The 27532-nt window shown below is 38.4% G+C and overlaps 1 protein-coding gene across 1 annotated transcript in view; it reads left to right on the top strand.

The window, feature by feature from the left end:
* Ap4e1 (adaptor related protein complex 4 subunit epsilon 1) overlaps window positions 1-27052 on the top strand; it is a 67536-nt gene extending 40484 nt beyond the window's left edge. Inside the window, exons 11-21 of the mRNA XM_055618816.1 lie at window positions 1324-1463; window positions 2210-2322; window positions 2407-2525; window positions 4436-4738; window positions 7710-7824; window positions 10988-11111; window positions 16813-17071; window positions 18048-18590; window positions 19732-19922; window positions 21010-21167; window positions 24066-27052. Coding sequence (XP_055474791.1) covers window positions 1324-1463; window positions 2210-2322; window positions 2407-2525; window positions 4436-4738; window positions 7710-7824; window positions 10988-11111; window positions 16813-17071; window positions 18048-18590; window positions 19732-19922; window positions 21010-21167; window positions 24066-24226 — 2226 coding nt within the window. The 3' untranslated portion in view covers window positions 24227-27052. The remainder of the gene's footprint in view (window positions 1-1323; window positions 1464-2209; window positions 2323-2406; window positions 2526-4435; window positions 4739-7709; window positions 7825-10987; window positions 11112-16812; window positions 17072-18047; window positions 18591-19731; window positions 19923-21009; window positions 21168-24065) is intronic.
* The last annotated feature ends 480 nt before the right edge of the window (window positions 27053-27532 follow it).

The raw sequence follows: 27532 nt of genomic DNA, 5'->3' as shown, positions 1-27532 counted from the left end.
ACATTTGTAACTCCAATTTCAGGGCATCAAATGCCCTTTTCTGGCTCTGGCACCAGGCACACATGTGATACACAGACATACATGCAGACAAAACACATATACATAAAACAAAAATAAACCCTACATCTTAAAAATGAATATTAAATACCTTAATAGCTTCAAAGTAGTGAGGTAAAATTGAGCTTGACTGAACACTGTATTATGCCTAAAAAAAAAAATAGTTTCTAAAGATTATGGTCCCGAGTTTAGTTCCTGGCAACCACATGGTGGCTCACAACCATCTATAATGTCATCTGATGTCCTCTTCTGGCATGCAGGTGTAAATACAGATAGAACACTTATATACGTAAAATATAAGTAAAGAAGTCTTTTTTAAAAAAAGATTATGGAGCCGTGCATGGTGGCACATGGCGTTTAATCCAAACACTCAGGGAGACAAAGGGAGGCAGATTGCTGTGAGTTTGAGGTCAGCCTGGTCTACAAAGTGAGTTTAGGAAAGCCAGGACTGTTAAACAGAAAAACCCTGTCTTGAAAAAAACAAAAACAAAAAATTTTAAGATTATAAATTTTGAATTTTAAGTTATTTTAAAAATAAATTATTTGCATATATGCATGTACATATAGGCATGTAGTTCATGTTTTAAAATAGCTTAAAAGTTAAAAAGATTCCAAGAACAGGAAAAAAATAGTACAGCTCATTTATTTTATCGGACTTACAGCTTGCATTTTTTGTGTTAGTTGAACACAGTTCAATACAGTTTCCTTATCATTATTAACTTCTTACATCGCTTATCTTTTCTTTTTAGGTTTCTTTTTAATAAAACAAACCTGTGCCACAGTGCTAACACAGGGCCCACACATCAGTCCTTGCATGTGCCCTTCGCATGCCTCTTTGTTCCCCCTGTAAATCCTGAGGGCGTCTCCACTGTAACGGTCTCTCTCAGCTGCAGAAACATAGATGCCTTTCACCAGGCTCGTGGTGCTGTTCCCTCCCCAGTTTCCTCATTTCCCCCTTCCTATCACTTACAGCTTACAGGTTCCCTCTTACCGCCTCTCAACTTAGTTGAAATTTACACTTTTTCATTTTTTTTTATTTTTTGGAATTGAAGAATAGGACCTAGCAACTCTCATATTCTAGACAACTAAGTACTGGCCTACCACTGAGCTTTAACCCAACAAAATCGACAATTTCTTATCACCGTTAACTGACTCTCCTGAAAATCTGTACAAAAGCAGAACAGTTAACTTATTCTAAACACATTTATTATATTTACTGGTGTTAACTTGCATCATTTTATAATACTGTTTTTATTCTCTCAACAGACCCTGGAACTTCTTTACAGAATTACAAATGCACAGAATGTAGTAGTTATTGTACAGAAAATGCTTGAATATTTACATCAGAGCAAAGAAGAGTATATCATCATCAATTTAGTTGGCAAAATAGCTGAGTTGGCTGAGAAATATCCTTTGCTTCAAATATGACTCATACAATACTTTTATTCACTGACTTGAAAATGGTGGTACAGGGTCTGGAAAGCTGGCTTAGAGGTCACATACAGGGCTCTGATGCCCTCTTTTGGCGTGCAAGTGTACATGCATCTACATAAAATAAATAATAAAAATTTAAAAATAAATGAATAAAATGGTGGTACAGATGTGGCTACTTGTGAATTGAGTTCAGGGACCCAGAAATAAAGTAATTCTTAATTTCTGATTCTTAAGTATCAGAACTTGTGTACACAGCTTAGGTCTTTGTTTTTGTTTTTAAGATGTCTCTTGGAACAGAATACATTTAACTTGGTTAAATGTATCCTGCATAGCAGTGCTATAGCTTTGGCCTAGCAGAATGATATCTTTAGAACTGATGAAAACTATATTAGAAAGAGGTACATCATTTTCTTAAGTGGACACACCACAGCTTTAGCCCCTCTAAAATATGTAGGAATTTTCCATGATTTGTTTGCCACAAGGTAGCTGGCTCATTTCTTCAAATTACTCGTGTTTATTTATTAAATACCTGTTCTCTGTAAGCCTAGGGCTTGGTAAAGTAACTTAGTTATTCACTTACTGAGCATGCATTCATACAGGACTGGGCTAGGGAGCATTTTGGTAGAGATAAGCTGCCATACTGGCATAACTTGTGTTGTAGAGAGGGATTTCAGGGAGTGACATGACGACGACTCGACTTGTTCTTAACAATGGACACATATGCTCCTGACAATGTGTGGTTTATTCAGACAATGAATGCTGTGTTCTCAGTGGGAGGAGATGTAATGCACCCTGATATTCTCAGTAACTTCCTGAGACTGCTAGCTGAAGGTTGGTAAAGAATTAAAAGAATTTTTTTTTAAATTACAGACATTGGCAATTGGAAACTAAACTAGTATTTCAATTTCTTTGTAGGTTTTGATGATGAAGTAGAAGATCAACAATTAAGACTCTATGCAGTTCAGTCTTACCTTACTTTACTAGACATGGAAAATACTTTCTATCCACAGAGATTTCTTCAAGTTATGAGTTGGGTGAGCATAGTATCTTACATACACATTATTATAACTTAACATGTTTTCTTCAGAAATCATTCAGCTCATCTTAGTTTCAGTTTTGTTTTTTTTTTTCCCAATGTTTTCTCTTATCTCTTAACTATATTCTTATTTTTTACTTTGTGCCATTTTACTGGTCTCGCCTTTTAGTAAAGGTGTGTTTTGTTGTTCTTTGTTTCATTTCATATTTTGTTTTTGTTTTTGTTTTTAGACAAGTCTTCTGTATCCCAGACTAGACTCAAACTTGCTGTGTAGCCATGGAAAGCCTTGATTTTCTGAATCTTTGGCTTCTGCTTTTTAGGATTACAGGCATGCACCACCATACTTGGTTTTATGCTTCTTGGGCATCAAACCCAGGCCTTCATGTATGCTACGCAAACACTAACTGAGCTAGATTCCCAGACCCTATCTGTATGTTTTACGTAAGTGTCAGTGGCCTTTGGGTACCCTTAATGGGAATAATAGGGGGAAATAATTGATCTTCTCACAAAACAGAAGTCCCTTAAAACTCAGGTTACCTGCTCTTCTGGAACTTTACATCTTTTATTTCTTAAAGCCACCTTTAAAATTACTGTGTTGTTGTTGTTGTTTGTTTGTTTTTGAGAGGAGTAGGATCTCACTTTGCAGCCTTGGCTGGCCTTGAATTCATACCTCTTGTGCTTCAGCTCTCCAGGACAACAGGCCTACAGTGCCATATCCAATAATTTTGTTTGTTCTTAAATTTGTATTTCACTGTGTTGCTTAGATTTTCTTCTTTTGGGCTTTTAAAGACAGGGTAATCACTGTAGCCCAGACAGGCCTGAAACTCACTGTGCAGCACTAGCTAGCTTAGAACTCACTGCTGTCTCAGCCTCCCAGGGGCTAGGATTATAGGTATGACTCCTTCCCTCCCTATCCCATTTCTTTTTGTTTGTTTGTTTTCATGCTTGCTTTTTGTTTTTCTAGACATGGTTTCTCTGTGTAGCCCTGGCTGCCCTGGAACTCACTCTATAAACCAGGGTGGCCTTGAACTCACAGAGATCCACTTGCCTCTGCTGGGATTAAAGGTTTGCTATCACACCTAGCTTTTCTTTTTTTGTTGGTACTATTGTTATGCTAAAGATATGAAGTTATACGGTAAATGCCTTTTAGGAAAGATTTTATATTCCTTGAATTATACTTATAAGATGATAATTTTATCATTTATAAAATGATCAATTGTTAGGCCAGTCAAATGGTATGTCTCTTGAGTAAGTTAAATGTGAAAAAAGGGTATGTAGAATGATCACTATTCTTGACAAGTCCTGTGAATTGTCTTTGTCAGTGTCAGCTGGTGCTTGTTCAGATATGTACTCTGGATCCTCTCTACAGTCTCACTAAGTTACACTTTCTACTGATAGACAGTAGAAACCTGTGTTTTATGAGAGACCTTAAGAAATACTGGAGCTGAACAATGGTGGTGCACTCCTTTAATCCCAGCACTTGGGAGGCAGAGGCAGGTGGATCTCCGAGTTCAAGATAGCCTGGTCTACAGAACAGGGCAGCCAAGGCTACACAGAAAAGCCCTGTCTTGGAAAACAACAACAAACAAAAACACTAGAAAACAACAACCAAAAAAAAATTGTAAAATCTTTCTCTTAATAACTTATATGTGAGACCTGCCTTCTTAAATTCTTACTGGAAAATAAAGCCAGCCTCTAAGAGGTTCAGAAGAAGAACATTAACCTTTAAAGGTATTTTACTTCATATATTGTTACTGATGAGTTCCAGTTCTTTTTTATTATACTGTTTCTTCAATAATGTTTATCATAGAAATATGTGTAAGACAGATGTTCATTCTAGCAATAGGTCTGAATATGGTATACTATCTGATTGGTATTTACACATCCACCATTTTTGTTTTACTCTAGGTGTTAGGAGAGTATTCCTATCTCCTAGATGAAGAAAGTCCAGAGGAGATTATAACCAGACTCTACAAGTTACTTATGAGTGACTTTGTTTCTTCAGAAACAAAAGCCTGGTTGATTGCTGCAGTGACCAAGCTGATGCCTCAAGCTCATTCTTCTCATATAGTTGAGAAATTAATCCAAGAATTCACTGTATCCTTGAATACATGCCTGAGACAGCATGCATTTGAATTGAAACATCTGGGTGAAAATGTAGAGCTTATGAAGAGCTTGCTTCAAGGTACACAGAATGGTGAAGACATAATGGTAAGAATCCTGTGCTCCATTTTGTCAAAATCTTTGCTCTGTTTCTTAAACAGAGCAATATCTTGCATGCTTGATATATAAGGAATATATCAAAATAGAGTTTCTGTAGCATGTATGATGAATTGCAGTTTTTCTCATGTTGGAAGGCAGAGTATTGGAGAGGTTCCATTTAATACTAGTTCTAAATAGGAGCAGGGGAGTATTTCTTCCTGAGAACTACACTGTAGATGTTTTAGCTTGTGATAGGTAGTCTTGAGATGTGAAAAGGCTGGGGAAAGCCATATGGGGTAGGGATGGGGTCCTTGAATATGACAGGCTCTCTATTCTTGTGTGGGCTTAACTTAGAAGTCAGGGTTCTAGAAGGTCATGGTCACACAACATTTCCACCAAGTTAGTGACTGCCAGGGCTTTGTCTCTCAAATTTGAACAGTGAAATTCACAAACCGTAGAAGGGTAAGATTCAGGAAGAAGTTTTATTATGGGATCATAGGTTTAAAAGAATTTTAAGAGAAAAAAAGTAGATAGAACTCCTGTATAGAAAGAGCAGATCCTAAGAAATGGATTGTCACCTGGGGGTCATTGTCTAGGCTAAACTGATTTGAAATATGGGGTTCAGGAGGGCTGGAGAGATGGCTCAGTGGTTAAGAGCACTGTCTGCTCTTCCAAAGGATCTGGGTTCAATTCCCAGCCCCCACATGCCAGCTCACAACTGTCTGTAATGCCAATTCCAAGGGATCTGACACCTCCACATTAATTCACATAAAATTAAATTAAATTAATTATTTTTTTTTAAAAAAAGGAAATATGGGGTTCAGTTTCTAGTCACGCTCACACACAGCCTTCATGCAGTTGTAAAGAAGAAAGAAAAAGAAAGTAAATCAGGAATCTTCTATTTGTCAGTATAGTTTCTCTGACTTTTTTTTTGAGACAGGGTTTCTCTGTGTAGCCTTGGTTATCCTAGACTCTCTTTGTAAATCAGGCTGTCCTCGAACTCACAGAGATCTGCCTGCCTCTGCCTCCCTGAGTACTGGGATTACAGGTGTGCGCTACCAGTCTCCCAGTAAACACTTCTTCTGGCTCTTAGAATCTTTCTGCCCTCTCATCCCCAAAGTTCCTTGAATCATAGGTGTGGGAGTGTTTTGCAGATGTGTCCCATAAGGACTAGGCTCTACAATTTGGGGTTTTGGTTGATTGTGGTTTTCTGTAGTGGTCTCCATCTGTTGCAAAGAGAGGTTTCCTTGATGAGTGAGTACTACACTTATCTGTGGGTATAAGGACAGATATTGACACTGTGGTTAGGGATTGTATGCTGTGTTAGTAAAATGAAGGTTGTAGGTTTTCCTACAAGACCCATGAGCTCACTAGCCCTGGATAATTGCTTAGGTTTCCAGTACCAGACATGATTTCTTGATTGTAGAGCTGGCCATAAGTCCAGCTAAAGAGCTGTTGGTTACCTCCAAAGTATGCATGCCACAACCATACCCTTGAGGTTATTGTCCATTGCTAGCTGTTTGTTGTAGTTCATAGGTGTCATTACTAAGTAAAACTATTGGTTTTTTCTGTCCTTTGGAAACTTGCATGTCGCTGTCTGACATAATGAAAACTAGTCCTCATGGAATCAGCTATTAGGTTTGTCTTAAGGTTACTATTGCCCTGATGAAACACTGTAACCAAAGCATCTTGGGGAGGAAAGGGTTTATTTGGCTTACATTTTCAAATCACTGTTTATGGTTTTTGTTTTTTTCACTGTTTATCATTGAAGGAAATCAGGACAGGAACGCAAACAGGGCTTGAACTTGGAGGCAGGAGCTAATGCAGAGGCCACGGAAGGGTGCTATTTACTGGCTTTTTCCCCATGGCTTGCTCATCCTCCTTTCTTATATAGAATCCAGGACCGCCAGCCCAGGAATGGCACCACCCAAAATGGGCCGGGCCTTCCTAGATCATCAGTGACTATTTAAGAAAATGTCTCACAGGCTTGCCTACAGCCCTGTCTTTTGGAAGCATTTTCTTAATTGAGGTTTCCTTCTCTCAGATGACATTAGCTTATGTCAAATTAACATAAAACTATCTAACACAAGGTCACATTCAGCTTGGGTCCTCTGGATTCTGTGTCCAAAACACATAGTGTCTTTAGCCATAGGAACTTTATGTCCACCTCTGGGAAGCCCCGAGGACAATAGCAATAGCCTGTATGTTTTGGGAGTTTCTGGGACAGCTCTGACCAACAACACAAAGAGGGCTCATGTTTAATGTTAAACTGTTAGGTAGTCTGTGGCTCTTATGGAAACATATCAGCCCAGATGGGAGAATTTCATTTAAACTCTATGTCTGTGCCTGTGTCCATGTCTGTGTCTATGTCTGTGTCTGTGTCTGTGTCTACACAGACTTCTTTTAGTTCTGTGTCTGATAGAGACAGAGCAGGTTGAAGCACAGGATGTACAGGTCGGGCTGTGCCTAGAAGTTGAATATGGCTTAGATGAGATAAGATCAGGTAGCCACAGAATACTGGGTTAGTGTGCAGGATGTGATCCAAGCCTGGAATTTCAGGTCAGATCTGGGGACTGGGATGGGTGTGAAGAAGGGAAGATCAGGTGACCTGGCTAGGCACTGGAAAAGGATCTGCAAGAGATGGGTAGAGAGTTTGGATGTGGCATAGAGTTTGGATGTGCCTTTAAGTTGTGAACAAGTAGGGCAGGTCTTGGCAGAAGTCTAGAGCTTGGTAGTGGCACAGGGAGAGGTGGCCAGACTAGGCTGGACACCAGGTGTAGAATTTGCCTAGATCTCAAGGGTTATTGAGGGCACAATCAGGCCGACTTACCTGACTAGATCCTGGAAGGGATCTCTCTTTAAAAAGTTAAAAAGATATATTTGCCAAGATTATATGAATATACAATCTAGTCTTCCCAGTACTTTTTTTTTTTTTTTTTTTTTTTTTTTAATTCCTGATTTTTGCTTAACTCTAATGCAGGCAGATGCTTCTTTATCTTTTCTGGATGGTTTTGTGGCTGAAGGACTCAGTCAGGGAGCAGCCCCTTATAAGCCCCATCACCAGCGCCAAGAGGAGCAGCTCTCTCAGGAAAAAGGTATATTTCCATCCCTTTATCATAAAATGGATTAGAGGGCCTTTGTTTTCAGATTTTGTTACTAAGACAAGCTGTGTGGTGCAAGCTTGTTGAGAACCTGAAATAGAGGATCCACCTGTCTCTGCCTCCAGGGTGCTGGGATTAAGGGCATGTGCCACCATGACCAGTGAGGGCTGACACTGAATAGTGTGAGCATGTCTAGAAGGGTTCCAAAAACAACCCTGGTCACTGTGGGCCAGTGACTCAGTTTCACTGTGAACAGTCTATGTATTAGATTGTTTCTCTAACAAGGTGTCTAATGAGTTATGTCGTGAAAAGCTCACAGAGGCAAGAACTTTGTACTTTCAGAAGCATAGCCTTTGAGGGAGTCTCACCATGAGCTCGGGGAAGAGGAGACCACTGAGTCATTTGCATGCTGCCTGGGAAATTCTATGAAATAGGGAGAGCAATATGTACTTCTGGTTATGATTTCAACATTACTGAAAAATTCAGTAATTTTTAGAAAGGTTGAAAGATCTTGGTTTTTTGTTTGTTTTTTCATCGTTCAAATGCTTTCGATGAATGCGCATTTTCTATGCTGTGTGCTAGGCCATTTTGTTACAAATGCAGTGAGATCAAAGAGTTGCTGGGCATATTGCTATCTTTTACAGAAGTGTTTGTTCTTTTTAAAGATTTTGGTTAAATTTATTTACAGTAATTTTCAGTTAATTAAAGCAGTACACAAAGTATTAGGTTTTCTTATGGCATTTTAAAACACATTTGTATTTTTTTATTTTCCTGCCACCCCCCCCCCCACTCTTTTTCCATTTTTATCCCTAGTAGCTTTCGTTCTGGTTTTGTGTGTTCTGTCATGACCCTCTTTCCTCTGCACTTTTCTTTCTCATGGTCCCCTGTCTAGTTGCATAGTCTAGACTCACACATTCAATGTATATATAACACTAAAGACTATGTATGAATGAACATGCAATAGTTGTCTTTCTGAGTCTGGGTTGGTTACTTTACAGATCTATCCATTTTCCTGCAGATGTCCTATTTTTTTTTCTTTCTTTTTTTTTTTTTTGTAGCTAAGTAAAATTCCGTTGTGTATATGCACTACGTTTTCATTATCAGTTGGTCTATTGATGGCCATCTAGTCTGATTCTGTTTCCTTTGTATTGTGACTAGAGCAGCAATAAATGTTGATGTACAAGTGACCTCTATAGTAAAATATAAAGTCCTCTGAGTATATGCCCAGGCATAGTACAGCTAGGTCATCTAATAGTTGTAGTTTTGACTTTTTGGGAGACTTGCACACTGATTTCCATAGTCGTGCACTAGTTTATAGACCCCCCTGTAGGAATCAGGGCTCTTCTCCCCCTACATTCTCACCATCCTTTGTCCTTGTTTGTTTCTGACTAGAGTGAAATAGAACCTCGAAGTATTTTTAATTTACATTTCCCTGATAACTAGGAACTTCCCTGATGGAACACTTTATTTTATTTTAGCTTGTATATATGTGCAGTGTATATGCCTAGTGCCTTCAGAGGCCAAAAGAGGGCATCTCATTCCCTTTAATTGGAGTTACAGACAGTTGTGAATCACCATGATGGGAACTGAACCCAAGTTTCATGCAAGAGCAACAAATGATTTTGTTTTTTGATTGTTGTCTGTTTTTTTTTTTTTTTTTTTTTTTTTTGAGGCAGGGTCTCTCTGTGTAGCCTTGGCTATCCCAGAACTCTCTGTGTAGACCAGGTTGGCTTGAACTCACAGAGATCCACCTGCCTCTGCCTCTTGAGTGCTGGGATTAAAGGCATGTGCTACCACCTCCCAGCTGCAACAGATGCTCTTAATCCCTGAGCCATCTCACCAGCCCCTTCTTACACATCTGTTTGGATGATTGCTCTTCCAGTTTTAACCCTTCCACCCTTTTCTCAGTGTTACTTGTTTTAGTTTACTGATAGTCACAGCTTTGCATACTCGGAGTCACTTGATGCATTCATTGCCCTGTGTCTAAAAGATAAAAGGTTACCGGTTACAGTTAGGTTTAGCTAATTAGTTAAAAAAAAAAATGAGGTCTTATGCAAAACATATGGTCATTGTTCTCTCCCATCTAGACAATCAGGAAGTAGTTTATTTTAGCTTTTCAATTATGAGACCTCCAGATTCCATCTCTCTTGATGTCCTGACATCTTTGCTGTTTCACTTTATGATTCACCATGGCTGCTTGCACTTCAATAACCAACTTGCAAGATAACCAACAGGAAAAAGGAAATAGAAGAGAATTTTCTTTGCAGGAACTTCTCTTAAATGCTGTACTCAAAATGTGTGTCTAATTTAATTGACCATAACACACAAGTCATGTGGCAACAGAATCTGGATGTCTCCCCTGCCTGTCTGTGTACCCAAGATTGGAGGATTCTGCTTCTTAAAGAAAGGGGAATGGGGGCTGCAGAGATGGCTCAGTGATTAAGAGCACTGTCTGTACTTGCAGAGGTCCTGAGTTCAATTCCCAGTAACTACATGATGACTCACAACCATCTATACCCACTGATGCCCTCTTCCGTCATGCAAGTGTACGTGTAGATAGAGCACTCATTAAAAAGAGAGAGAGAAAAAGAAAAAAATAATAATATGAATTTCATGGCTCCGATTGAATTAAGTTTTATTACATAGTCAAGAGAATGAGCATATGACGGAGTAAACATTGTTTTTGTAAGTAAAGAAGATTCCCTTTAAAGGCACTGTCCATTCGTTTGAGGTAAAGATATACCCAGGAACCGTTCATTAAGGAGAACATGGTCATCACTTCACTTTAGCTCGTTACCTTCTTTTATTTTCTTATGGTAGTGGCATCTTCTCAGTATACCTGACTTATGTTTATTAGTTGACTTTTCTAATGGAATTCTTTTTTTTTTTTTTTTTTTTTTTTTTTTTTGGCTTTTTAGGGGAGATAAGAGGATAAAAATGAAGAGTAGTTTGCCTCCGGTGACCTTATTTTATGTGCAGACTTAGTCAGTAGTGGCTGCTTTATTCTCACTGTACATGCCTGGTTAGATTTTACATTAAGCCTCCATTCTGGAAAGTTGTCACTCCCAGCCTTCTGATTAATTTCTATAGCTAATGGAATCTCATCAATTATGCTTTGTTTTAAATACGAACCTCTGTTACTGTTTTAAAATTATAGTTCTCAATTTTGAACCATATGGACTATCCTTTTCTTCATCTGGCTTCACTGGACGACAGTCTCCTGCAGGCATTTCTCTGGACTCAGATATATCTGGAAACAGTGCTGAAACAGGGCTGAAAGAGTAAGTTTCTTTGTAAAGTTGAGAATTTGGCAAGCTTAACTTCCTCCAGCATCCTGCCTGCTTTCTGCCTCTGCTTGTGTCCTTGAGATTATTATTTGCTCATTTTAGGATGACTCCCAAGAAATTTTCATTTTCAAATAATGCAAAAAGGAGCCATATTTGTGACTATGTATTTAACATAATTGAAAGGTTCCTAAGAGCTCTATTTTATATGAGATTTTGTTTCACTTGTTTCTATTGATTGGTTTTAAGATTCTGATGCTATAGAATATGTCCTAAAACTTTAAGAGTTTATCTGCCTTCCAGGGCAATTTAAGCCATGTATAAGATTTGCACGTGAGGTCTGGAGAGATGGCAGCAGTATTACCCTTGCAGAGGATCAGTTTCCAGCATCCACATCAGGCAGCTCACAAGTGCCTGTAACTCTAGCTCTTCAGTTCTCTGTAGGCACCCGCATGCATGTGTTCATACACATAGATAGACACATTAATTTAAAAAGCAGACTTGCACATAATGAATGTTAGTGCCACATATAAAATTTTAAGAAACATATTGGAACTTTTTGACCAGATAATTCTTAAGCATACACTTATTATTTATGTTATTCCTTATTATTTATGTCATTCTTTTGGCTAATACTCCTAATCATCTTAGTAGAAGAGTGACAGATATAGAGATGAATATGAAATAAGATGACTGACATTGTCTAAGGAAGCTCTCTTCTTTGCTTGGGATGCTTCAAAGGCTCTGAGGAGAAAACTTAGCACTTGCTATGCAAGCATGAGAACCTGAGTTCAAATCCCAGCACCCATATAAGAAGCTGGAATGACTGTGCATGCCTACAACCCCATATTGGGTGGTGAAGACAAATAGATTCTGGGAGCTTTCTGATTAGCCAGCCTAACTGAAACGACCGCTTCCAATTCAGTCTTTTCATAAAGGAGTAAAATTAAAGTGGAAGAGGAAGACGTTCAGCCTCGCCCTCTGGCCTCTCCATGCATGTGAATGAGAGCACACACCAGCACACTTATGGTCACGCCCCCCCCCAAATGTTTTCAGGGACTCTTTGGCTACCTTGGAAACTGCTGACACAGTTGCAGATTTATGTCGGGCTCATTTTTATTCTGTTAAATAGACTTTAATTTTTTTTGGGGGGGGGAGGGGGGCGAGAGGCAGAGGCAGGCAGATCTCTGAGTTCAAAGCCAGCCTGTTTTACAGGGTCAGTTCCAGGACAGCAAGAGCTACACAGCAAAATCCTGTCGCAAAAAAACAGCAGCAACAACAAAAAACACCAACTCTACATCATGCATAAGAATTTGTTGAGTCAAATTCACAACTGTTCTTTTCCATAGCATCAGCTGTCAGGTTGCAGGAACAAGGGGCAGGCTCTGTGTAGCCCCAGCTGTCCTGGAACTCACTCTGTAGACCAGGCTGGCCCGGAACTCAGAGATTTGCCTGCCTTTGTCTCCTGAGTGCTGAGATTAAAAGTGTGTGCAACCACCGCCCAACTAAAAGCAGAGTGTGTGTGTGTGTGTGTGTGTGTGTGTGTGTAATTTCAAAACAAAAGTGTAAGTGCAATGAGAAGTCAAAGATGACAATGTTAAGGGAAATTTGAATTTTGAGTTCTTGTACTAAGCTCTCTTACTTTATTTTCACGCTTCTAATTTACTAATCTTTCAGTGAGGTGTCTATAAAATACTTTCCAGGAGTGATGTAGACACACTGAATAATAATGATATGATGTATAAAATGGTAAGAGTTCTCATTCTACTTTTTATCCATTTCCCTTTCTGGTCTAACATTCCTAATTTCTTCCCTAGACATTTAATTTGGGCATCCCAAATGTGGCTTGTGGGCTTGTGATGGGAGAGGTGATGGCTGTTAAATGTCTCACATAGAACAGAGCAACAAGTAGAGACTGAAGGGAGAAGGCCTGTAAAGTGAGCAGTGGTCAGGGAGTGTGAGGGCTGACCTTACATAATTCTTTTCTGTCCGCTAGTTATAGCTGCTGTATCATTTAGAAATAGAGCATGAAGGGTGGATTGAAGTTTTCAGAGATCACAGTTCTCACATTACTTCACAGTAAGAACAGCTATAGTGGGGCTGGAGAGATGGCTCAACAGTTAAGAGCATTGTCTGCTCTTCCAGAGGTCCTGAGTTCAATTCCCAGCAACCACATGGTGGCTCACAACCACCTATAATAAGATCTGGTGCCCTCTTCTGGACTGAGGGCATACATGCTGGCAGAGCACTGTACACATAATCAATAAATAAATTAAAAACAAAAAAACGTGTGCTAACTGTCAAGGTGAATGTTGAAAATAAAAAATAACAAATTAGAGAGACTAGTGAAAGTGAAGTACTTTCAACTATACAGGGGTGCCAGCATAGGGAAAAGGCAAAAATGGCAAAAATTGGGACAGTGGAGCGACTGATAGAGAGGGACTGGAGAGGTGGCTCAGCAGTTAAGAGTGCTGGCTGCTCTTCCAGAGGTCCTGATCAATTCCCAGTACTCACATGGCAGCTTACAACCATCTATGGGATCCAGTGCCCTCTTCTGGTGTGCAGATGTACATGCAAAGAAAACATCAATATGCATAAAATAAATATTGTGGTTTATTTTTTATTTTTAGTTTAAAGAAAAAGTCTCAATTGAGAGAAATTTCTGTCTTCCCATAGGTTGGGATTTTCTTCCTTCTCGAATTCCCCGTCTTACTGATTTAGGGCACAAAGCCTAATCTAAAAAATACTTTGGAGTTTGAGATTCCTTTTTCTAATGATGGGCATAGCCTGGAACTTGCCACCTCTAAAGTTCTGAGACAAGCAGGGGACAGCTGCCAGTTAGAGGAGAGAATTCTAGCTCTTCCTGCTGGCCTGTAACGAGGTGCTAAGGACTTATACTGAAAACCCTAGAGATGCTCAGGATCTTCCCAGTGGTTCTCATGATCTACCTGTGGCAAGGAAAACGAGGTTTCTTCTGAGAGGCTCATTAGATAACTGGAAACTGTCTTTTAAACTGCTTAGAAAAGCATTTGATCCCTGCAGTGGCTATTTTTAAATGTCAGTTTGCTACAACCTGTGAAGGGTGTCAATTGAGGAATCATTTGAATCAGGGTGGCCTGTGGCAAATACCTATGAGGATTTTCTTGATTGTTGATTAATATAGAAGGCTCCAGCCTAGTGTGTAGAGTACCGTTTCTTGGACAGGAGAAAGTTAGGTGAGAGCAGTCAGCAGAGGGCCATTTGTCTCTCTCTGGACTGTAGATGTGGTTGACCAGCTGTCTTAAGTACCCATTGCTGCAATTATGGACTGTAACTTGGAATTGTATGCCACATAAATTCTTGCCTCTTATAAGCAACTTTTGGTCAGAATACTTTCTCATAGCAATAGAAACGCAACTGGAACAGAAGTACCTGAAAGGAATGAAGACATTTCTAACTTTTCTCTAAAAACCATGGGGAGAAACAAACTAATCCTTATCCTCTTTATTAGGGTCATTTTTTAAAAATTAATCCATGCTTAATAGTATTACCTATAATAGTATAAAATATAATCACCTATAAAACCAAATGCCCATGATTTCCACAAGGAATAATAATCACGCTAAGGCTGGCACAGTGGATCAGTAGGTAAAGGTATTTGTTGTCAAGTGAGATGACCTGAGGTCAATCTACCACTTGGTAGAAACAGAGTACTGACCTTCACACATGTGCTGTGGCATGTGTACAAATGCACAGAAATAAATACATGTAATTTTTAAAGAAAATTTAAATCAATATAAATATTTTGAGTCTTTAATTTCCCTATTTTATAGTGTAAATCTAAGTTTTACTTTGAACCATGACAGTGATGACTAAATCAGCAAGGATGCTTAAAGTGGATAAAGGACACATAGTTTTAAAATTGTTCACTTTTGTATTGTTGGGAGTTCTTCTCCCACTCCAGTTTTACTAAGACATGACAGGCAGTAGAAGTAGTATATATGTAAGTGTTCAATATGATAATAAACGTATGTATTGGGAAATGGTTACATTTGAGTAAAGTAACAGATATATAGGTTTTTACATAAGAGCAATAGAGGTGATCTTTGGCTGTTTCAGTCAATACTGATGGCTATATTAGTCACTCTGAACATGTGGACTCATAGATGTAATTTTGATGACATTGTGTGAGTCTACATTTAAATTTTTTTAAATCTTTATTTTATATGTATGACTGATTTTTCTGCACGCATGTCTGAGTAGTGTGTACATACCTGGTGCCTGCACAGGCCAGAAGAGGGTTTTGGATCCTTTGGAACTAAGTTACAGATGGTTGTGACCTACCATTTGGGTGCTAAATCTGGATGTTCTGGAAGAGTAGCCAATGCTCTTAACCACGGAGCTACCACTCTAGCCCTGAGTTATCATTCTTAACTTCACCCTAGATAATTTTTGTAGTTCGTTTGCTTGCTTGCTTGCTTGCTTGCTTGCTTGCTCGCTTGCTTTGCCAGGCTGTCTTGTCTCAGGCTTTTGGGGCTGGCCACCTGCCCTTTATCTGGTACTTTTAAAAACTCAGCTAGTAAAAAGTTTCTAGGGCAGATGAGATGGTTTAGTGGGTTGGGGCCCTTGGTACCATGCCTGATGACCTGAGTTCAATCCCCATGACCCATACACTAGATACATGCCTTGGTGTGCATGCCCATCCACATATGCAAAATATATAAGTCAATATAATTAATGAAAAAAATTCTAGGCCATTAAGATGGTTTAGCAGGGAAAGGTACCTGTGTCCAGGCCCCACATCGTATAAGGGGAGAACTGACTCCTGCAAGTTGTCCTCTGGCCTCCACACATAGGCTGTGGAACTTAAATAAAACATTTGACAGATAGATAGATAGATAGATAGATAGATAGATAGATAGATAGATAGATAGATAGATAGATAGATGGATGTAATAAAAAATGCAGAGAAGCATTTCTAACCCTCTTTTCCAGACTTATCTTTATGTCATGTTTATAAAAATTATATGTAACTAGTGCTCACATTGCTAAAACATTTTCTATTGAAAACCAACTTATGCATTTGCACATATTTGAATGTTTTGCTTTCAACGGATTTTAAAATTAATTTGTGCCTATGAATATTTTATCAATCGAGATTTGATCTTGTTATGTGATTAAAATCTTGTATGTTTGGGACATCAGAATTAAAGGTCAGGATGTCTTTGAAAAGTAAGTAGAGGAGGGGAATTGGTCTATAACCATTCTCTTCTTTTGTAACTTAAGTAATTAAATGAAAATTAAATGATCTGAGATTTTTAACCTTGTCTAAAGTTCTGGTGCTTTAAATTATTTTGCTAGAGGGAAGGAGGAAATTGGGTCTAATGAACATAAATTTTAAAAATCTAGGCTTCCTTCTGACCTATGGAACTAACATGAAAGCTGGTCTTTGGTTTTGTTTTTGAGACAGGGTTTATCTGAGCAGCCTTGGCTGTCCTGGAACTAGCTCTGTAAACCAGGCTGGCCTTGAACTCAGAGATCTGAGAGCTGGGACTAAAGGCGTGTGTTACCACCATCCAGCATGAAAGCTGTTTTTTTGCAAGGCGTAGTGTGTTCTTAAAAAAAAAAAAAAATCAATTTTTTTAAAATAAATTTTTTAAATTATTTTTTAAATAAATCCGCAGTTATTTAAATTGGCTTGCTTTTTTAATCTCCTTAGGACAAGTAGCTTGAAGCTGGAAGGTATAAAGAAATTATGGGGTAAAGAGGGCTATCTCCCCAAGAAGGAGAGTGGAACTGGTGATAAAATGGAAGCCCTGCATGTTCCTGCAGAGGGTGCAACAATGGAGAATGTAGAACAAGCCACAGCCAGAAAGGACCAAGCCCAAGGCCTTACCCAGTCTACAGAGGAGAAAGAAAAGCAGCTGTTAGCATCATCATTATTTGTTGGACTAGGACCAGAAAATACAATCAATTTGGTAAGTTATCCATTACATTCCTGTAAGAATCTGTGCTGTCTGCTGGTACCAAGAACTGGAAATGCCTCCTATAGCTCTTACAGCCATCATCTTCCAGCTCTAGGGCTACCAGTGACAGTTTTTGTACCACTGAGGGGACACGTCCAGTCCCCTTGAATAAATTAATCTCTCAAGTCCAGTCTGCTAGTGCAGGCCTAGGGCTCACATAAATGAACAAGAGTAACAAGGTAGATGAGGGAGTTCTCTGAGGGCAGGGATCTTGATTACAGATTGTCAGTAATGGTGGCTTTGTTTATATACCTCCCAGACTGTTCTTCAGTTAGATTAGCATGACTAGTTATGGAATTCTTCCCACCATATTTTCGGGTCAGCCTCTGACATTTGGTTTTTGAAGTCAAACCTGTTTTTCTTCTCTGCTTACTAGCATAGACCATGAAATCACAATTATTAGATTATAAAACAGACTCAAGTCCTCTTTGTAGTCAGGGGTAACATGGGATTCTATAATACAGCTCTGAAAACAAAAACATAACTAGGCTGTCCAATCCTGTAATGTATTATCTGGAGATCAACATTTTTTAGAACTATTACAACTGAGTTTTGACTTTATGTATTTTTCTAAGTTAGAAGATTTACTGATAGAGCTGGGCGAGGTGGCGCATGCCTTTAATCTCAGCACTCAAGGAGGCAGAGGCAAGTGGACTCCAAAGTGAGTCCAGGACAGTCAACGTTATACAGGGAAACTCTGTCTCAAAAAAAAAAAAAAAAAAAAAAAAAAAAAATTAGCTGATAGCTTTAAGTTACATAGCTGTAAGAATTTTAGGATTTTACATTTTTCATCTGAGTTTTACCAATTATTGCTTTACAGATTTTTAGTGTTAACGTATTGTTCATTTGAAATTAAAGAAAATATTTAAAGCTCATGACTAGTAAAATAGTCTTTTTTTTTTTTAAATATTATGTTTTGTTTTTGCAGTTGGGAAAAGCAGATGTTGTGTCTCACAAGTTCAGGAGGAAATCAAAATTCAAGGTAGCCCAAAGTGACAAGACACCCCGTGCTTCTAACCATACCTCCTCCACCCTTAGCGCTTTGTCCCATGTGGCCGACGTCGATGATGTCGCTCTAAATACTTTGGGTGGAGGAGAAACTGAACTTAGTTCAGAGCTTTTGGGTTCTGAGCCTGTTTCTGACTCAGAGCTGTCCTCAGTTGAAAAACTCTCAAGTATCAGCTTGCCTGCACCTTCTTTGTTTGCTGATAACAACATGGACGTTTTTCACCCCCCTTCATCATCTGCAACTTCAACTGTCCAGGGAATCAATTTGGCTTCTTTGTTGGAAGAAAGCCATGAGTGCAAACATTCAAGTCTTGTGGAAGTCTGTAGTGATGAAAACCTATCAGTGTCTTCTTACAAAATCTGGAAGGATGATGGTTTATTGATGATCTGGTCAGTCACCACTAAGACTGATTCAGAGTTGACAGATGTTCAGTTAGAAATTTCTCCTGTGGAAAATTTCAAGGTAAGACAACATATAGTACATCATTTCTGCTGTAACACTTACTTTGTGTTTCTGCCTTTGGCTCTAATGCCTTATGAATTTGTTCCATGTTCTCCTTTCTTCCCTAAAAACAGGACTCAGGATACATGACTCTAAAGAAACAAAGGAAATCCAATCATACTGTATTAAGAAGGCCGTAGATATTATATAAAGTGAGTTTCTCTATAGCATAGTAAAGAATGTAGGTGGTGCACGCTTTAAGCCCAGCACTCCTGAGAAGAGTCAGGAGGATCTGTGAGTTCCAGGCTAGCCTAGGGGACATAGTGAATTGAATGCATACATTGACTCTCCTGTGCCCTCACCATGTTACATGGTCAGATTCCTTAGCTGCTTTTACCTGTGCCCTACTGTTGAAAACAAGGTATTAATACTGTGTTCCTGTAAGGAGTTCACTAGTTAATGTCTGTAGGATGCTTGTGGCATTAAACACATCTCCTGTCTGTGCTCCTGGTACTTTCGGGTTTTCTTCTGTGATCTCTCTTCATTCGCTAAGTGCTGCATTCACTCTTGTCATACTGAAAACATTTCAGAGAGCTTGTGTTGAATGAGATACTGTATAGGCCATTGACCAGGCCAGGAGTTCTTGAATACAGACATGTAGCAGATTTACGTGCAGACGTTTAAAAACAAAAACCTGCCTGAAATCTACCAGTAAGTTGAGTAGAGGTGGAGAATGAGAATGGAAGGCATCTGTATGATTGGCATAAGAATCAGGTGGTAGGGAGTGAGAAATGGCTCAGCCGTTAAAGGCTAGGCTCTCAGTCAAAACTATGAGAATCAGGTGGTAAGAGCTATGGAAGAGTGCTTGCCTAGCACACAAAGACACTGGGTTCAGCTCCTCAGGACCATGAGTAAAGAGTTCTGGTGCCAGAATAGAATTCAGTAACCTTAAAAATATACACACTGGTTTTAGCTACACTACTAATCTGTTAAGACGCATTTCACCTATACAGTATTATTTATCTGTTCTAGTGAGTTTTTGTTAGAGGTTTTCATAATGTGGTTTGTTAATTTCCCACATTCATGTGCTTTAGTACTTGATTGCCATATAACAATTTACTGATGCTTTCTTCAATATTTTTTTTTTAATTTTCATTTACAGATCATTGAGCAACCTGGATCCTGTTTGCCTGTGATGGAACCAGAAAGCACCAAATCCTTCCAATATGGTGTGCAGATGGAAAGCCCTTCTGTAGAGGGGACGCTCTCTGGTTTTATAAATTATCAGATATTAGATTCACATTCTCTTCAATTAGAATTTTCCATGAACTTATCATTGTTAGATTTTATCAGGTAAATGCTTTCTGGTATGTTTGGTGTTCGTCCATTATACCATCTTCCTTTTTTTCTAGCTAGAGATACTGCTAGCTATTAGGAAGTATAAAAATTAAATATTAGACAGTCTTGGGCTGGAGAGATTACTTAGTTGCTAAGAAGGCGTCCAGAGGACTAGAGTTTGGTTCCTAGCACCATATCAGGTGTCTCACACTGCGTGTAACTGCAGCTCTGGAGGATCCAGCAGCACTCTGGCCTCTGTGGGGTACTTGAACACACATACTCATATACTACATACACATGACTAAACATTTTTAAAGCCTAGCAATGCTTGCCACCTGTTCAAGCATTACTAGAATACACAGTGAGTTCTAGGCCAGCCTTTGCTACAATATAAGTCTCAACACAACGCTCTTTTACCCTTACCTCATAATTGGAAGAAGCACAGTATATATGCTTTGTATATAATAATAAATTCTTCTGTATCTTTAAATGTAGTTTTTTAACTATACAATTAATATGTGTTTATCAGAAATTCAAATGTTATAAAAAATATAAGTAGAATATGAAAGTTGCCTATGATCCACCTCCTAGGTGTCTCTGGCATTATACAGTCTATATCTATTTCATTATGCATGTACGTGTGTGTGTGTGTTGTTAATGGAGTCAGAAGTTCTTTGGCTAATTTATTTAAAGATTTTTATATTCATTCTCTTATACATAACTTTCAAGAATTTCGTTATTCTCCAAATCCAAAGTATACATGGTAGAATAGTTTATACTGAAAATTTATGAACTTATTTGGTAAAACCCTGTTGAGTGATTAAGATCTAAAAAAAAAAAAAATAGACAAAATTGAATGGGTTATTAAAAGGAAAAGTGCAATTTAAATCTTTGTCAGTAACTTTATCAGATTGACAGATAACACTCAGCATTCTAGTCATATCTGGTTTAAAAGCATAAGTCTCTTGGAACCCAGATTTATATTATATAATATGTATGTATTGTATATATAATATATAATTTCTATGAGTCATGTGAAATGTGCTTGTTCAGCATTATTGTATTCTCATCAATTTAAACTACTTTTAAAAATTATTTTCAGACCATTAAAGATCTCAACTGAAGACTTTGGCAAACTCTGGTTGTCCTTTGCAAATGATGTGAAGCAAACTATAAAGATATCAGAGCCTCGAGTTGCTCTGGCCTCTGTTCTAATGGAGCTGCAGCAGAAACTGAGACTCCATGTGATTGACATCGTAGGTGTGTAGAATTATGAGAAGGCAGTTCCATGTGGATATGAATTCTTATTCCTAGTTTCAGACTTCAGACTTTTTAGAGCTTCTTTGAGTATCTTTAAGATAAGTGTGTTTTCCAGGCTTTATTAAAGAATATTTGATTGAAAAAATTCACAGTATATGATTATCATTTAGTTTTTTGGGGTTTTTGTTTGTTTTTCTTTTTTTATACTTTAAACATTTCGCCATTTGTATGGAGTAGGCCTCAAATCCAACCAGAAAGTTCTTGATTACTCTCAAAATAGTCCCGTCTTTGTTGCATCAGAAGACACATCTGGCCTGGCAGGTCAATATTGTAGATGCAGTGTCCACACTGGGTAGGACCATTGATGCCCTTTCTCCTCCAGCAGCCTGCATGGCACCTTTCAGCACAGTGGTGGCCAGCCACCAAGGAGGACGCTTCCAGATCAGTCTCAGCTTTGTCAGCATGAGACATTCGAAGGCTGCGGTGTCTCCGGCAATGCAGCCCTATTGTCTAGTTACAGTGGGTTATCGAAAGCGGTGATGCCAACCGCCGTTGCTTTTGGAGCCTCTGGAACCTCCTGGTCAAAAGTCACTGTACTGATACTTTACCTGGTTTAGAAACTGGCAGCATCTAGGAACATTCTCTTATCTTTGCAGGGTACCTCTGTTTCAGATTTTTTAGAAAATTAATCATAGCTTTTAGTTTGCTTATAAAGCAAAAGGTTTCTATGTGTGTGTTTTTGTTTTTTGTTTTTCTCATAACCTGAATTTTGGTTGAGCTTTGCCATTCTGATTGGGATAGAATAAAATCTCAAAGTAATTTTAATTTGCATTTCTCTGATGACTAAAGATGATGACCATAAAAAAAAATAGTTCTCAGGCATGTTTATATCTTTTTATGAGGACTGCATATAATTCTGTGCTCCAATTTTTAACTGTTATTTTTTTGTTTCGTTTTCTTGATTTTTTTAAGTTCTTTGTGTATTCTATAAAGCAGTGCTTCCCTGATACATAGATTTTTTTTAACCCATTCTGTAGGTTGCCTTTTTAACTTGATTGATGGTGTTCTTTGCTGTAGAGAAGCTTTTTACTGTCATGTGATCCCACTGGTCAATTTTCTTCCTTCCTTCCTTCCTTCCTTCCTTCCTTCCTTCCTTCCTTCCTTCCTTCCTTCCTTCCTTCCTTCCTTCCTTCCTTTCTTTCTTTCTTTCTTTCTTTCTTTCTTTCTTTCTTTCTTGTTTCAAGACAGGGTTTCTTTGTGTAACCTTGGCTGTCCTGGACTTGCTTTGTAGACCAGGCTGGCCTCGAACTCACAGAAATCCACCTGCCTCTGCCTCTGCCTACCTGAGTGCTGGGATTACAGGCACACACCACCATGCCAGGCCAATTTTTGTTCTTAATGCTTATGTTACAGAAGTCCTGTTTAGAAAATTCTGTTCTATGCTTATATGTTCAAGTATATTTCCTAGTTTCTTCTCTATCATATTTAGGATATCAGATCTTTTGTTGAAATCCTTAATATATTTAGAGTTAAGTTTTGTGCAGGGTTTGTGGTAAGGATTTAGTTTTATTCTTCTACTTGTAGCTGTCTGTTTTGACCAGTACCAGCTGAATTTTTTCCAATGTATATTTTTGGCTTCCACGGAACTATAGGAGCATGGCCTTATTTCTGAGTTCTCAATTCTAATGTATTGATGTATCTGTTTATATGTCAAGTAGCATGCTGTAGGAGTAGAGTATTGAAGTGATTGTGTTGGGGTTAATCTGTTTTAGTAATTGTTTAGTAGTAGTTTAATAGTAGTTCTTTCATGAAATGGGATGCACCTGTGTTTGGTGAATATTTGCTTAGCATTTTAATGTCCTCTTGATGGGTTGTTCCTTTAATGGGTATAAAGTGACCCTTATTTCCTTTGACTAGTTTTATGCTATTAATTTATGTTATACTGTATACACTATAGTATACCACTATATGACATAATTATTATATATCTTATTATTACAATAGCATACTGTTAGCCTGTTACCAAGTACTTGTGGCACTTCTACTTTTTGTCCGACATGAACAATGCTGCTGTGTATTTGAGTGTTGAAATACATGTTGATATTCTTGCTCTAAGTTGTTCTGATTGTATACTCACAGTGGAATTGCTGAATCGTATGTTGATTTTATTTTTTATAAATCACTAGATCATATACATAATGACCACATCTTTTTATATTAATGAGCAGGAGTTCATGCATGTCCACATCTTCAGCAATAACTTCTCTCTCTTTTTTTTTGGTTGGTTGGTTGGTTTGGTTTTTTGTTTTGTTTTGTTTTGTTTTTTGAGACAGGGTTTCTCTGTGTAGTCCTGGCTGTCGTAGAATTCACTTTGTAGACCAGGCTGGCCTTGAACTCAAAGATCTGCCTGCCTCTGCCTCTGCCTCCCAAGTGCTGGGATTAAAGGCTTATTTACACCACCATACTGCCACCATACTCAGCACTTTTTCTGTTTTTTAAAAAATGTATAAAATAGTTGGGCATGGTGATACACGCCTGTAAGTAATCCTAGCACTCTGAGAGGCAGAGTCAGGCAGATTACTGTGAGTTTGAGGCCAGCCTGGTCTACAAAGCAAGTCCAGGACAGCCAAGGCTACACAGAGTAACCCTGTCTCAAAAAAACATAAATAAATAAATAACTAGATAAATAGATAAATAAATTTGTGTGTGTGTGTGTGTGTGTGTGTGTAAAATAGTCTTCAAGAATGAAGTGCTATCTTTTAAGTTTGATTGGTAGTTCTCTGGTGATTGTTAATGGACATCTTTTCATGTGCTTATGACCTGTTTGTAGATGTCCTTGGAGGAATGCCTGTTGAAGTTCATTTTGAAAAACAATTTTCCCTTCTTGTTCTGTTGCAGGCAATGAAGGGCTTTTGGCCTGCAAGCTGCTTCCGTCCACGCCCTGCGTCTTGTACTGCCGAGTGCGTGCTGATGCCGTAGCCCTGTGGTTCCGGTCCTCCTGCTCTGCTCTTTCAGACTATTTATCACGCCACTGTCAAAAGGTGATGGAGGCGTCCTAGCAAAGTTCTGTTAAATTTCACTTTTTCCATAAATGGTTTACATTTATAAACTAACCAAAGCAAAAAGAACTCATGGTACTTCTGGTGAAAATGGGGATTATTAAGTTTCTGTTTATGTGCTTTCTTCTTGACTTGGTAAGAATGATCCCCAAGAAACTGTGTCACTAATTTTTTTACTCAGGATTGTACAGTGTGCTTGGGCACTCCCAAAATGACCTAAACTAATGTTATAAAAATGCTAATGATTTATATGTCACTTAATGTGGAGGAACTGAAAATATTTATTTTGTTATAAATGTTTTATAGCAGGTTTATTCTAGCATTAACTGATTTCTAGTAAAGCTGAGACTCAGGTCTCTGCTTTGATGCAGAGACATCACAAGAGACAAGACATGAGATTGACCATCATACACCTACATTACACGTAGCTTTGGAATGTGGAATGTGTTGTAAGGAAAACTTGTGCTTTCAGTTATGTTTTGCTCAGGTCAGTGTTAAACTGAGGTGGCCTAGCACATACTAACTAACCATTGTAGAAGATCCATGAGCATGATAGGTATTAGGCAGGTTCAATCTTGTGGGGTTTTTTTTCTTTTTAACATGTTATACTTCAGGTAATTTGGCCATAAAGTATATCATTTGCTATTAGATTCTTTTAACAATTAAAATTTGTGACCATAGAATAAATGACCAATTGATTTTTTTTTTTTCTGGCCCTAAATCTACTAGTATTCAGTGGATGTAGCTAAGCAGTAACCATGTAAATATATCCTACAGGTACTTCAGTAAAAATATATCATTTTCATGTTATATTTATGCCTATAGGGCCTCTGTTAGTAAAAGACGAGATTATGCCTAGTGTGTATGATGGGCCAAAATCTTCAGATTGTATATTAACTGAAATAGTATTTTATAAAACTTATGGTGCTGTGGGAAATATTTATTTTACCCTTTTTGGTACTTCACCATTGAAACTATTCAGGTAATACAACTTTTAAGTCATTATGTTAATTATTCTAGTTCACAGGACTGGTTATCACCCAGGTCAGGCACTCTGGTTTTAGGTTATCTCATCAATACTTGCTGATAAAGATGCTAAGAGGAGGCCAGGTGGTGGGGTGCACGTCTTTAACCCCAGCACTGGGGAGGCAGAGGCAGGCAGATCTTTGAATTTGAGGCCAGCCTGATCTACAGAGTAGGTTCCAGGACAACCAGGGCTACACAGAGAAAAGATGTTAAGAGGATCCTACAGAGATAGTAGATCTGTTGTGCATAGTTAGAACAAAACAAAATAGTATTTTTTCAATTAATTTTTAGGTTATTCATTTTTAAATGTAGCATTTTGTTAACTTGTCTCTTTTAAAAACATGCAGTTAAACCTTGCTAAAAGGGCAATAGGTGACTAGAATTTCTTGTATATTGGGGTTTTCCCTTTGAGTAGAACACCACATGCGTTATCAGACTCAGAACTTTCATGGTAAAGGGATTCTGAAGCAGCCAGCTTCGTTAACTTCCTCTTTATTGTTGCCTCTCATCACATCAGCCTTCCCTGCTCCTTACCCAGCCTCACTCTCACTTTAACAAGCAGTGCAACATCTGGTATAGGAGGTATTCCTTTCTGTGTGTACTCCTCCAGCTGTTTCTGTGGTCATTTGTGGAGCAGTGGAAGTAAAATATCTAAAATCACAGTGGCAGCTGTCCCGAGAGATCGTAGTGGCTTTATATTTTGTTTTGTTTTTTGTTTTCTTCCTCCTGATTTGTTACAAGGTATTATGGGAGCAGTAGTAATTGTCATGGGACTTGATTGGCCTACAACACTGTCTAATAGTGCATTTGTACATGGTAGATTTGGGTTTGAGGCATAATTTAAGATCTGCCAAATGGAAAATAGTGTCACTTTTGTTCTTTCTGAACTCACTAAATAAAATGTAGGGTAACAGGGTTTGTATGGAAATGTTTGATTGAATGTTTACAATGTTTATTATTTTTAAAACTAATATTGAAAAGAGTAGATATTTAAAAACTTTGGACCAGTATATATTCTATCTAAACTCATTGAATTATGTTCTGAATCAGGTATCATCAACCTTTTTGCATTTTAGGGGATATGATCATAAAATAGGGAGAATTTTAGACCTAGTGTCTTTACTTTATAATCAAAATTCAGCCAGTGAGGGTAACACTTGGGCAAAGGGTGGCTGTGTGTGCTGGGCCAGGGATCTTTACTGAGGATGGAACCACAGTGGGTGTGAGGCTGGGACAAACAAGGGTAGACAGGAAGAGCCTGAGAGCAGCTGAAAGGAAATCCCAATAATCGTCCCCAGAAGGCCAGCAGAACCAGGGTGTGAAAGGATCCTGTGTTATTCTGCCGGGGAAACCTTAGGAGGAGCTGAGCAGTTAGTTGATGTTCGTTTCTGAGAGCTAATGTGCCAAGCTTTGCACAGCAAAGCATATGCTCTGCAGGTGAGTATTATTTAACATTTTTCCAAAATCTTCCAAATCGATTGTGTTAATGTGCAGTATTTTATTTTCATTTTACTGTTGGTTCTTTTACTTTCCGTGGATAAACATGGTTTTTGTCGCATGGTAAGCCACTTGAAGTGCACTGAACCTATTCGTGTGTCTAAGCTTTTTTCCTATGTCAGAATTTTAGGGAGAGAACAATGCAAGTGAATAGCAACTTAATATGATTCACTTTTTTACTTTGTTTGGTGTTGAACTCTGTAATTTGAAAAACTTCAATTGAATGTATAATAAAAACATTATGCTTTTTCGGGGTTTATATGTTCTTTATAATTTAAGTAGATGAAAATTATTTAATCAGCGTATACATGTATGTTTCTAAATATAAAAATACAGCTTGATCAGTCTATATAACATTTCTTGTATGTGTGTTTTTGTATGTGTGTTATATGTGCATGTTTGTGTGGCTGTGTGCATATGATCACGTAAATGTTTATGTTTCAGGGGCCAGAGAGCAACATCAGGTTTCTTCCTCACTGTATTATTACATTTTAACTCTTAAGGATATGGCTAGCTGGGCGTGGTGACTACACGCCTTTAACGCCAGCATTCAGGATGTAGAGGCAGGAGGATCTCTGTGAGTTCGAAGCAGGCCTGGTCTACAAAGCAAGTCTAGGATAACCAGGGCTATTACAAAATACCAAAAACGGTGACGGGGGGGGGGGGGGGGGCGGGGGGCGGCTTGGACGTCAGTCATCTCAGTCTCCAGCCCCTCCCCTGAGAACAAGCATCTTTCTCCCTTAGTACCCTTGGACTACATGGTACACTTCACCCGCAGAGCAC

This window comes from Psammomys obesus, unplaced genomic scaffold (assembly GCF_907164565.1).
Source record: "Psammomys obesus unplaced genomic scaffold, mPsaObe1.curated_primary_1811, whole genome shotgun sequence".
Taxonomy (NCBI): domain Eukaryota; kingdom Metazoa; phylum Chordata; class Mammalia; order Rodentia; family Muridae; genus Psammomys; species Psammomys obesus.
This window is presented reverse-complemented; position numbering and strand designations above follow the sequence as displayed.